Below are 12,241 nucleotides of genomic sequence, written 5' to 3' on the forward strand. Positions count from 1 at the left end.
ATTAAAGCTGCCTCCTCAATTGATCTAAAACAGTTCAGTTGTTGAGTTGTCCTTTTCTTCCTTCAGGGCTACATGCGTCCTCTGAAACAACCAGACGGCAGCTCCATTGTGGACCCCCTGCTGGTGGACGAGATGTTTTATCAGATCCCAGAGATCCTGGAGCATCATGAACAGTTCTTGGAGCAGGTTGCAGGCTGTGTCAGCCAATGGCACGACAGGCAGACTGTTGGACACCTCCTCATCCATTCAGTAAGTGGAACTAAAAGTTATGGGTGAGAAGTTCAAATTGCCTGGATTTACATTTTCAAGATCACAGGTGAATTTTTAATTTCCACTACTAGGAGCCTTGCTACAAATCTGAGATGTACTGTGTGAGTCTACACAAGAATGTTTTTTTGTTTTTGTTTTTTTACATTTTTTTAAGTTCTTCTCAACTGTGTTCTCTTAAATTATAAGTGATGCACCAATTTAACAGATGGAGGGATCTTTGCTTTTGCTATTTGCACTACTCTGTGCCATACTTTGGCACTGTATATTTATTTAATTTCTGCAATTATATTTAAAACCTATTTCCTTTATCATTCCAGTTGTTTACCTATAACTTCAGCTGAACTACATGCTATATTTGTTAGACAGATAGTTATTTTCTTGCGAAAGATTCGCAAAAAAGGTTTATTGTGAAAATTTGTTTTTTGTTTGATGCACTCGACTTACACACATTTGTTGTCATCACTCTGACACGTGAAATTTAAGAAAGAAAACTTTTTAAAACCTGTTTATAATAATATGAAGATATAAACAATATAAACTGTATAGTGTAGGGGGAGTAACAAACAGTACTTTCTCATGTATTGCTTTTATTACATTCATCAGAAACAAATTGCTAAATCCAGTAGGTTTCCAATTAGTTGTATTTTCTAAAGTTTCTTTGAGGGTGAAAATGCAATCTTTCTATTTTATTATTCTGTTCAGTTCTTCCTTGCTGAACTGAACAGATATGCTCTCTGTGTTTTAGTTTGGTTAATGTAGATTTTTCTGACAAAATTCATACAGTGTTCAATTTCTGTAATGAATATTTAAATTGGGACAAACTAGGACAAATGTAGTATGTTTAAATTGGATGTACCCCTGAAAAGACAAACAATTCTTTCAACAAGGAGAAGCTGGAATAAAGAGGAGCGGACCACATGTGGCAATATTTCAGGACTGTTTTTTTTCTAGTGACTGCTCTGTGCCCCTATTTGAAATTTCCCATGACCTAATGATGACTCTAGACTTAGATGATAAACAAACACTATCCCAAACGGTCAGTCTAATGTTAGGTTTGGTCTTTGAAAAAGGCAGGAAAGAGAAATACTGAACAAGCAAGCAGAAATGTATTATGTTTTAGACAAATCTATAGTTTCTGCATTAGATTTTTCCCCTTTTTAGACCTGAAGTGATTATAAAACCTTGATCAATTCTATTAAAAGCAACGTAGGAGCATTTTACCACTTACATGTGAAATTCAAACACTGTCTCATCTTTTTTTGTTGCTTCTCAAACATTTTTCATACTTTCTACTGCAAAGCTGGAGCTACATGGAGAAATAGTCTCTATAGTAGGAAGTTGGTGGTATTTCTCCCCCACTAGCAGGCACTGTTGCATCACCCTTGTCCCTGCTTGTACCACCTTCCCCCGACTATCTAAATGGAAGCAGCTGTATTGTGCTGCAGGCCTCGTTGGCGCAGTAGGCAGCGCGTCAGTCTCATAATCTGAAGGTCGTGAGTTCGAGCCTCACACGGGGCAGGTTACTTTTTTATTTTTTTTTTTAAATTCCTCGGCTGTTTCAGTTACGACAGCAGTCATTTTCATTTTTCTGGTTCTGTCTGTCTGTCTCTGTTAGATTCAGCTTTGTCTCGTCAGAAAATGTGCTGTGAAATGTCATCACAGAGTTTGATAGTAATCCTTCAGTTATTTCAGACAATTTACATTGCAAATCCTTAGAAATGTAGACACATTCTGTATTTTTATGTACATTTGTAAGTAATTCAAATTCTCTTTGAAAGCTGGGACTGCTGTAGTAACGTCTAGATCGGCGGTTTTCAAAGTGTGAGGCGCGCCTTAAGTCGCTTGAAAATTTAACGAGTTGCTGGTTGCGCCTTTTTGGGCTCGTTTTTGAACGTGAAGTTACTCATTTGGGCTTTGGAATAAGCAGAAACTCATAATAAATCCCAGAATTTGTCCGTCATTAAGGTAGTCTTACTCAGTCTCTCCCTGTCCATCATTTCCCGGATGATCCGTCCCGCTGTGTCTTTGTTAATGTCAAGTTAATATATTACCTCTGAATGACGTCGAGTTTCGCGTTGCGCTCTAGAAAACTGCAAACATCGAGACCAATATGAACAGCGCAATAAACGTGAAAACAGCCACGAATAAACGTGTCCGGAGTTGGCAATAATTATAATAGCAACTTAACGCCATTATGATTATTAATATTACGGTAAGTGTCAAATCTGTGCAGCCATCTGAGCTGTGGAGCTGCAGGAGGAGCTCTGTGCGCTGCGCTGACACCAAACGCAGGGCCGTAACGCAGAACCTGGAGGCTGGGGGTGGGGGGGCTTTAAAATCCTTCTTAGTTTTCCAGACAACAGTGGACCACACAAATTACTCACGTTTTTTATTTTTTGTACAATCTCCTCTTCAGTTCAATCTTATGAGTGGAGACACATTGTTGATGTTGACATTATAAAATAGCTTACAATTAAGTATTAGCAAAGATCAATGTGATTTTCACAGGAGGTGGAGCGTTGTTGTTCTGCACCCCCACCTTCGGGGGGCGGTTGTGGGCGCAGCAGGCATTGTGCTCCTTGGAGGGGGGCTCACCCTTTCATACTTTGAAAACCCTTGGTCTAGATCAGGGGTGTCAAAGTCAAATGGACGGAGGGCCAAATAAAAAATTTAGCTACAAGCCGAGGGCCGGACTGATCGAATGTTCATTGAGATTTTTTTAAATGACGCATTTGGTCTAGTGCAGCGGACCGGGGGGGGGGGTGCATCTCGCATTTTTTCAGACGGGGTGCCGGCTTGCTGCGGGCCGGTTCTAATATCATCCCAGGGGCCGTAGAAAATCTTCTCGCGGGCCGGATGTGGCCCGCGGGCCTTGACTCTGACATATGTGGTCTAGATGATAGAGGATAACTGTGTCTAATCATTTAAGTTTGAGATTCATTTTATTGTAGAATTAGGCAAATTGTCAATATATTAGTCGTATTGTGTCAAGAAGTTGTCAAAAATATTAAAATAAACATAAGATGACTTTTGTTCTTTCCCTGGCAGGATAGTGCTTAAATTTCATGTGGAAAGAGAATATTATGTTTTTCAATATATTTGTTTAGCAAAATCACAAAATTTGGATTGTATGATTTTAATCCTGTTTACAGTTTTCTGCACACAGTACTTTATGTTGGTGTATTGTACAAAATTTCAATTAAATTGATTGCAGTTTCTGGTTGTATTGTGATGACATTTTTAAGGGTTATTATTTCTGTAACATAAAATACATGAAATGTGTAGAGCTCATGATATAAAAAAATAAGGAATTGTTACATGTATGAAACAAAGATTATTTTAGCACCCAAATTCTTAGTGGAAGCTGCTCTTAAATGAAACCATAACGCAGCAATAAAACCGTTTTACTTTTCCCTAACTTGTAATTTAAAAATGAACTCGTTCATGAGCATGAACTACGTTTTAAAAACTAAAACTTGCATATTAATATAATAAAATCACACAGCCCAGACATGTTTTGAATCTGAAAGTCAGTGCTTAAACAGATTTTTTTTCTTTTTTTTTCTTGACCATATTAAGTGTGCAAACATCAGGGGATTAAAAAGTTAAACACAAGGCATTGTGTTATCGACTCTCTGGCAGTTCACAGTTTAATCTTCTTGTTAACATTTAGACAAGCGGACACTCTTAATTAAAGCTAAGTAAAGATCAGAGGGAATTATACTTAGAGAAAAGAATCTACTGGAAAGAACTTCACCTTTTTACCTCATGTGTCCTCCAAAACTCAGGCTTTTGTTTTGACGTTGCTTGTGAGTTCCCAAAGTCAGAGAATGGGCAAATTAAAGATGGGAGGGCATTGGACATGAAAGGTTGGGAACAGAAAATCTGAGATAATTAGGAAAATGTCAACTCATATTTGATAGAGTGACAAAAATCTGTTTACTCTGTAATCGGGTTAAATAACAGCTTCCTCCACAGCCTCTGCTTCTGTTTAGATTTGTGCTACAATTCTCTCTCTCTCTCTCTCTCTCTCTCTCTCTCTCTCTCTCTCTCTCTCTCTCTCTCTCTCTCTCTCTCTCTCTTCAACCATTTGAGGGAAAATCAGGTCAGGCTGAGTCATCTGGGTTCATGTGTGTGATTGAAGGAGGCAGAAAAATACAAGATAAATAGATTGACTGAAGGATTTAGTTTTTTCTCAGAAACCTGGCAAATTTAGCTTACGGAAAATGTGACGTGTCCTAGAATTGCCCTGGTTTATGTTTCCTGTAACTGCTTGGAAGTATTCCTAAAAGCAAATAGGGATTTTGAAAATAATTTTTTTGAAAATTAAAAACAAGCACGAAATGTCTTGCTTTAAATAGGTAGGGTAAGAACAAGGGTGTAAAGAGGATGGATGGATGGATTAAAAACAATAGAAAAAAGCTTTAAATTATTTTTATACCTACCTGCTTGTTTTTGCAATGTCAAAGATCTACATTTTAATTTTTAAAATATTCATTTTGAAATGAATATTTTAAAATTTTATTTCCTTTAAAAATAGTTCACTTAAATTACAGTTTGAGGTCTCAGAGTCTGAAAGGTTTTTTGTTGAGGAAAAAAGAAAGTAAGCCTGTCTTTTGTCGCTTTATTATTAGTACTAGTGTTTTTTATTATTATTTAATTTTTATTTTTTTACATATTTATTGGTACAGAGATTAAATCTAATACCAGATTTCTGTGTCCTTGTTTTAAATTGAGCTCCAATTACTGCCTGTTTCTTTCAAAGTTAAAACATCATTTTCAGTTTGATATTCCTAAAGGGATAATCAGCGTATTTTTTCTCCCTGTAGTTCTCCAAAGATGCTCTCGCTGATATGTACTCCGCATACATTGACAATTTTCTCAATGCTAAAGATGCAGTTAGGATTGCAAAGGAGGCCAAACCAGCATTTCACAAGTTTCTGGAGGTGAGTGTTTGACCAGGTTCCTGGTGCTTCTTTTCCGTGTGTCAGCAGCTGCTCTTGTTTGTAGGAAAATTAGTTCAAACTTTGAATTCTCTGCTTAGGCAATCAAACCTCTCATCTGAAACAAACTGTAATGATAATTATTCAGTGCAGGTATGTCAATACTCAAGCTTTTTTAAAACCATGTCTGCTCCGGGAGTGCAGTCAAATTTGTGGACATTGGTACCAGTTCGCCATCTTGTGGTGAAGTTGTGAAGTTCACCATAGATCAGATGTAAGGGAGTTTTACATTTTAATACTTATGTTACCTGCAGTAGATCTTCAGAAAGATGGACAAAATTCCTAAAAGTACATCTTTTCTAAAAACAGTTTTTTGATTTTCAGAAACAAGCTGAGCACTTCACCCAATTATTAGACCCCTACCAGCAATTATTCACATTGTTGTAGTTTTTCTGACCAACCAATATTTCTGCTACTTTCACTAGGCTACATGTAATGCCCTGGGTTGTTCGCCCATATTGTCCCATTAAAAAAATAATTCAATCTACTGCTATGGCCTGGCTCATAGACCAAAACCAAAAAAAAAAAAAAACGGTAAGCAACACATGGGTGTAACTTAGAATTAGATTTATTTTAATTAGATTTCGCTGGCAGAAGAAGAAAAAAAGAGCAAGAGACTTCCAGGAAGTGGTGTGCCTCTTAGTCTTATACCGACCAGCTGCCTCCAGATCCAATCAATACCAGTACCTGGAGCTCTGAAACACAAACACTTTAGCCAGGAGGGAAGGCCTTGATTAATTTCACCACTTATATGCTCTTTTTGTGTGTGTGTGTGTGTCGATCGTCTCTCTCCCTCTAATCCAAAAGCAAAACATGCGTGAGAACAAGGAGAAGCAGGCTCTGGGTGACCTGATGATCAAGCCGGTGCAGAGAATTCCTCGATACGAGCTGCTGGTTAAGGTGACCACTTTGTCTTCGCTACACAGCCAGAAGTGAGACTTCAGCCGCACTCAGATAGTATAAAGAGGGATTCATGTATTTTTTTGTTGCTTGATCAAGGACTTGTTGAAACACACACCGGAGGATCATCCAGATTATCTGTTTCTGCTGGACGCGCAGAAGAACATCAAACGACTGGCAGAGAAAATCAACAAGGGGCGTCGCTCCGCTGAAGAGGCGGAGAGGGAGGCCAGGGTTATCCAGGAGATCGAGGCTCACATAGAGGGGGTTGAACATGTGAGATGTTTTGACTTTTACTGTTTCTACAGCTACCAACCTGAACTAGTTCTGCGTTAATTTAACCTTTTTTTTTTTCTTTGACAGATTCTAAATCCACAGAGGAAATTCTTGAGGCAGGAAATAGTCATGGAGGCGGTAAGATTAATGTAGCAAACTCTTTTCTGATACGTTCAGTAGTATCAAACATTACTGAAGGAATGTGGTTCAGATCACCTGAGCTGTTCCTGTCTCTCTGTAGAAGACTGTAGGGGGTAAGAAAGACCGATCCCTCTTCCTCTTCAGCGATCTGATCATCTGCACTACTCTCAAGAGGAAGTCTGGCTCGTTGAGGCGCAGCTCCATGAGCCTGTATGCAACAATCATGCCATCACAGCAGGTCTCTAAAGCCCACTGCCCCCTGGTGTTCAAAAAGTAAATGCAACCTCTCTGTTTCAGATACACTGCTGCCAGTGTGATAGATACCTCCAGCAAATACAAGTTTTTGTGGAAGCTTCCTTTAGAGGACATGGAGGTGGTGAAAAGTACGATTTATTATTATGATTTTTTTGGGGAATTTTACTTTTGTGTTGTTGTATCAATTCACTGCATGCATGATAAAGAAACGTACAACCCAATGTTTGAATGTCTCTAATGTTTCTCCCAAAGGTTCTTCTCAGGCAGCCAACAAAGAGAGCGTCCAGAAGATGATTACCCGTTTAGATGAGGATCTCAGCACTTTGGGTCAGATCAGCAAACTATCAGAGACCCTTAGCTTCCCACATCAGGTATGTGCCACAAGCACATGTGGCTGTGCAGAGTTTGCATTGGAAAATTTACAAAAATATAAAATTTGCTATTAGTTATTTCCAGCTCTGGAGGATGAACTAGAGAACCTAAAGACCTCAGTTGTATTTATTTATTTATTTGCAAATTTTTTTTTAAAGTTTTTTTTTTGTGATCATAGAGGTACAAACACACGACTGAATAGTTACAATTCTTATTGTAATGCAACTAAGTATAATTAGCAAATAAGTATAAGATACTTAATAAAATTACATAAATAAATAATTATTAGAGTTCTATTTATATTTTCTGGATATAAAATAAGTTTCATCAGTTTTAATTGTGCAACAAAAGAAAATGTTTTTAAATTGTAATTTGTATTTTTTTTATTTTTAAAATGCTTTAACCAATGAGTTTTTGTTGTTTTGTGTTTTCTCTAAACTTCCCCTTCTTTTCATTTGCTCCTCTCAGTCTCTAGATGAGGCGATAAAAGATCTGATGGCATCGGTTCACAAAGAGCTCTCAGAGAAACAGTCTTTGGCCTTCAGCATGACTTTCTTGCCCACAAAACTGGAGTTCACAACAGCCTCCGCTGAGAGCACCTTCGTCTTCGAGTTCAGCTCGCCCGACGCTCGGTCCAGCTTCGAACAGGCCTTTGAGGATGCCAAGAAGAAGTTGGGTCAGTGACAACACGCATCATGTGATCAAATAAATGCTGTCCTACAAGAAAGGGGCTGAAGGGGATGAGATTCTTTTAGTAAACATTTGTGTCTACCTGTAGCTGAGAAGCTACATTTCCAAACAAAACTGTAAAGTTTCCAAACTTTACAGTTGAATTCTTGTGTTTTATGAATCAGAGCAGCCTAGCTCTACTTGTGGTATTAAAATCTTTCTGATAATTTTTTATGTGTGCTTTCAGCCATGAACAAGGACCAGTGGGACCCAGAATTCCTGAAGGCAATCCCTATTATGAAGACCCGCAGTGGGATGCAGGTGTGTTTCGTTTTTACACACAAGACAAACTATTGCTGTGTGTGTTTGTCCATGTTTGGATTTTGCAGATTTTGCTTGTGCCAAATAGTCAAATAATGAGGGGGACAAAAAAAAAACCATGTTCTAAAAGAAATGTATTGATGATTTGTTTGTTTGCTAGTTTTCATGTGCCTCGCCCAGCCACAGCTGCCCCGACAGTGGCTGTGAGGTTTGGGTGTGTAACAGTGATGGATATGTAGGCCAGGTGAGAGGACATAGATAAAGATTACCAGATTACTAATGGCAAATTCAACTTGCAGCCATTTTGAGTGATGTAATGTCTTCGCTCCAGGTTTGCTTGTTGAATATCAAAGATGAGCCCACGGTGGAGGCCTGCATCGCCGTCTGCTCGGCCAGGATCATTTGTATTGCTGCGGTTCCAGGACTCAAAGGAAGGTGGGTGCATATTTAAAGGAGAAATGAGCAATAGTTTATTTTTCCTTATTGACATGTATAGATTCAAAAATGTTCTGCCATCCTCTTATAACTGGTGTAGATGTTAATGTTATGTTTCATGTTGTTAAAAACAAAGTAAAGTTTGGCGCATAAAATGTAGAATTTCTCAGTTCTGCTGGACCTATAATTTGTAGCGAGCTGACTTTAAGATTGAGCTTTATTAGTAATAAACCGTCTGGGTCTGGGGTGAAACAGAAAAGGTTTCAAAATAAAATTTGTGGGATTAAACATGCCAGATCAGAAAACACCAAGATGTGTTCTTGAAGACGATACGTGTTTGGTGGTAAATTTAATTACAGATGGCTCTGAGATAAATATTTCGGGAAATCATCTGCATTTTATTTTGCTAAAGGTATGGAGAGCCAACATACATTTCTAGATGGAGCTGAAATATTTGATGAGTGTGATTGTAAAGCTTTCACCATGTTGTTCTCTCAGGGATCGTGTGTCAGAACCTGCTCCGACCTCCGGGCCTCCTACTCATCCACAGCAGCAGCTGGACATCTCCATCTCACCTACGACCTTGGAGCTAACAGAGCAGCCCACAGGTTAGCTTCTCCCACAAAACCCTCCTGCAAGTTCACGTTTCTTATAGTCTGTTTGAATTATGTTTGTGTGGGCGGTGGGAATGCTTTAAGATTTAAAATCTCCATAAATTTTAGCTTTCATAGTAGATCGCTGTCTGATAATTTGCTGTGCAGGTGAAAAATAAATGCAATTGCTTTGCTAACTTATCGCCCCCATTTCTTACAACGCGATCTAAATTTAGTTAACAAAAAGGCTCTGAAACTTAAAGAGATTGCTTTCCTGCAACATCAATCAACTTGTACAGGATGGTTTTTACAAAATAAGCATCTAAAGTTTGTCATTTGTGAACCATAAGATCAAATCGGATCTTTAATTTCTGATAATGTGATAAAGTAATTTTTTTTTGGTTCTTTAAAACAACTTCAGTTCTAAAATACAAAAGCCTTTCTTTAGACTGTTGGCTTATCTTCTCCAGGACCAGGGGCGGAGCTTGTGCCCTTTGACAGCGATGACTCAGATGATGAAGATTCACCTAGTCCTTCTTCAACTTTGCAGAGTCAGGCCAGTCACTCCACCATATCATCAAGCTATGGCAGTGAGTAATTGTCTCAGATTTAGCCAGTTAAAGCACCAGATGTACCAGTTCATCAGACTTTACTTTGTTCATTTCCTGAAGACGACGAGGGTCTGAGCTCCAAGGACATGGCCACGGAGACCACCAGCAGCGAGGAGGAGCAGGAGTTCCCTGTCCCGAGCTCCTATGGTGCTCCTGGGGTGCTGGGAGTAGGCGGAGGGAGTCGCGCCCACATAGAGAGTCCTATGGACGGCCGGGCCATGCGCCGGTCCTCCAGGGGGTCATTCACCCGAGCGAGTCTGGAGGATCTGCTGAGTATTGACCCGGAGGCATATCAGAGCTCTGTGTGGCTGGGCACAGAAGATGGATGGTAGGAAAATGAACTCTTTTCTTTTCTCTTCTTCCCGGCACATCCATCCAGCCATTGTCAATACGTTAATATCCGTGCATTCATGGCCGCATGTAGGCTGGTGCCTAAAGAAAGCGGCTGTTGGATGAGAGGCAGCCAACATCTTGGGCAGGTTTTTTGATTAATTGTAACATCTCCGTTCGTTTCAGCATACACGTGTACCAGTCCTCAGACAACATTCGAAACCGTAAAAACAGCATGAAGATGCAGCACTCGGCCTCCATCCTCTGTATATTGTAAGTCTGCCTTTTCATTTATGACTCATCAGTCTTCGAAAGTCTTTTTTTTTTTTGTTTTCTTTATTTATTTGACCTTTAATTATACAGGTTGTCTCATCGAGATCCAAGACGTCATTTACAACTCAGAGTTGTTTTGATAAAAAGGAAAAATAAAGTCCTGTTTTACTGATAGTTCAGAAACACAGTCTATGAAGGTTTAGTCATTTGATGCTTATAACTTGATGATTTTCATTTCATCCTTATTTTTTTCTCTAACATCAGGTACTTTGACAACAAAGTGTTTGTGTCATTAGCAAATGGAGAGGTTATCGTCTATCAGAGAGAAGCAGGTGAGCTAACGACTAAAAATATTTAAAAAATGCTGATTTTTTTTTTTTTAATGCAACATTTTTCGTTTTGAACTCAATCTCCAGGTAGTTTCTGGGATCCTCAGTCTTCCCAGATGTTAGTTCTTGGCACTCCTAGTAGTCCAGTTACCAAAATGGTTCCTGTTGGCAGGAAACTGTGGTGTGGCTCACAAAACAGAGTCCTTATCATCAACACTACTACACTGGTACAAGAGGTAAGCTTAGCAAAGCTCTAGATGAAGACTTTACAGACATTAAACAAACGAGAGTAATGGAGATCTAGATCACTAGCTTTTCCTCCCTCCTTTCAAGCACTGGTTCCAGGTCGGCACTGACAGCAATCGCTGTGTTACATGCATGGTGGCGTATGGTCAGGGTGTGTGGCTGGCACTGCAGGGCAGTGCACAGGTCAGGCTGTATCACGCAGAGACCTGGGAGAGCCTGACGGAGGTGGATGTGGCACCGGCTGTGCACAAAATGCTTGCAGGTGAGCATGGACAATTTTGGAGCTTATGCAAAGGGTTTTAGTCGTACACAGTGGCTTGCAAAAAGTATTCATTCCCTTTGAGCTTTTTTTTTTTATGTTTGCTCACAGTACAACCATAATCTGTGATGCATTTTATTGAGATTTTATGTGACTGTCGAGTAGTAGGGGAGAGGTTTAAAGCAGAGTGACGTCATAAAACAACATCCCATGCTTTGAACATCTGACAGACCACTCCTCAAAAAAATGGCTTAAAAAAAAATCAGTTTCACCCTGTATCGCGTGCTTTTTATTTAACCTTTATTCAGGTGCAGATGCAATCATTAGACAGCACAAAGCTGCCTGCCTCAGGATCACAGCCTTGCTGGCCTGCAAGGATCTGCTGTGGATCGGCACCAGTGCAGGTGAGGACACGGAGTTTGTCTAACTGCGGTGGTCCTACAGTAGCACAATGCTAATGGAACAATGACTACAGAAATACAACATACACAAATGCATAATAGAAAATCAACATTTCTGAAGTCGGATGACAACCCCCCCCCCCCCACACAGTGATAAGCTTTCTTGCATTGCATTGTGGTTTGCAAATTTACGTTGGGATTTTAAATTGTCATTCTGAAATCAGCTAACATTTCTGGCCTACGTCCGCAAAACACAATCTAAAGCTGATTTGTTGTATGAATTCTAAGTTTGAGTTTTTGTTTAAGTTTTCAAATTCAATGACTTTAGGTGGTAGACCCCGATTCTCAAAGAGATTTAATGTCCTTCAGGAGTGGTCCTTACACTGGCGATCCCAACTGTGAGCACAGGGACTGGTGCCGGGACTCTTAAGTTTCCTCTGGTTCCAATCGGATCGGCTCATGGGCACACAGGGCATGTTCGGTTTCTGACTTCAATTGAGCTACCAGAAGGATTTAACATGAACTTCCCTCCAACAACAACAGACTCCACAGGTACT

The 12,241-nt window shown here is 39.6% G+C and overlaps 1 protein-coding gene and 1 non-coding gene across 4 annotated transcripts in view; both read left to right on the plus strand.

The window, feature by feature from the left end:
• Positions 1–12,241, plus strand: part of arhgef17 (Rho guanine nucleotide exchange factor 17) — a 65,292-nt gene that overhangs the window by 49,806 nt on the left and 3,245 nt on the right. For all 3 annotated transcript variants that reach the window (XM_044120782.1, XM_044120780.1, XM_044120781.1), the window contains 21 exons: positions 67–249; positions 5,100–5,216; positions 6,081–6,173; positions 6,273–6,449; positions 6,537–6,587; positions 6,691–6,800; positions 6,888–6,973; positions 7,098–7,216; positions 7,686–7,893; positions 8,134–8,207; positions 8,368–8,451; positions 8,539–8,642; positions 9,141–9,250; positions 9,706–9,825; positions 9,907–10,174; positions 10,363–10,449; positions 10,714–10,781; positions 10,866–11,014; positions 11,112–11,286; positions 11,592–11,687; positions 12,054–12,236. In XM_044120782.1, the coding sequence (XP_043976717.1) occupies positions 67–249; positions 5,100–5,216; positions 6,081–6,173; positions 6,273–6,449; positions 6,537–6,587; positions 6,691–6,800; positions 6,888–6,973; positions 7,098–7,216; positions 7,686–7,893; positions 8,134–8,207; positions 8,368–8,451; positions 8,539–8,642; positions 9,141–9,250; positions 9,706–9,825; positions 9,907–10,174; positions 10,363–10,449; positions 10,714–10,781; positions 10,866–11,014; positions 11,112–11,286; positions 11,592–11,687; positions 12,054–12,236 (2,662 nt within the window). The remainder of the gene's footprint in view (positions 1–66; positions 250–5,099; positions 5,217–6,080; positions 6,174–6,272; positions 6,450–6,536; positions 6,588–6,690; positions 6,801–6,887; positions 6,974–7,097; positions 7,217–7,685; positions 7,894–8,133; positions 8,208–8,367; positions 8,452–8,538; positions 8,643–9,140; positions 9,251–9,705; positions 9,826–9,906; positions 10,175–10,362; positions 10,450–10,713; positions 10,782–10,865; positions 11,015–11,111; positions 11,287–11,591; positions 11,688–12,053; positions 12,237–12,241) is intronic.
• trnam-cau lies at positions 1,716–1,788 on the plus strand. Its single transcript has one exon. It is a non-coding gene; the product is annotated as a tRNA-Met (tRNA).

Source organism: Gambusia affinis, linkage group LG06 (genome assembly GCF_019740435.1).
Source record: "Gambusia affinis linkage group LG06, SWU_Gaff_1.0, whole genome shotgun sequence".
NCBI lineage: Eukaryota > Metazoa > Chordata > Actinopteri > Cyprinodontiformes > Poeciliidae > Gambusia > Gambusia affinis.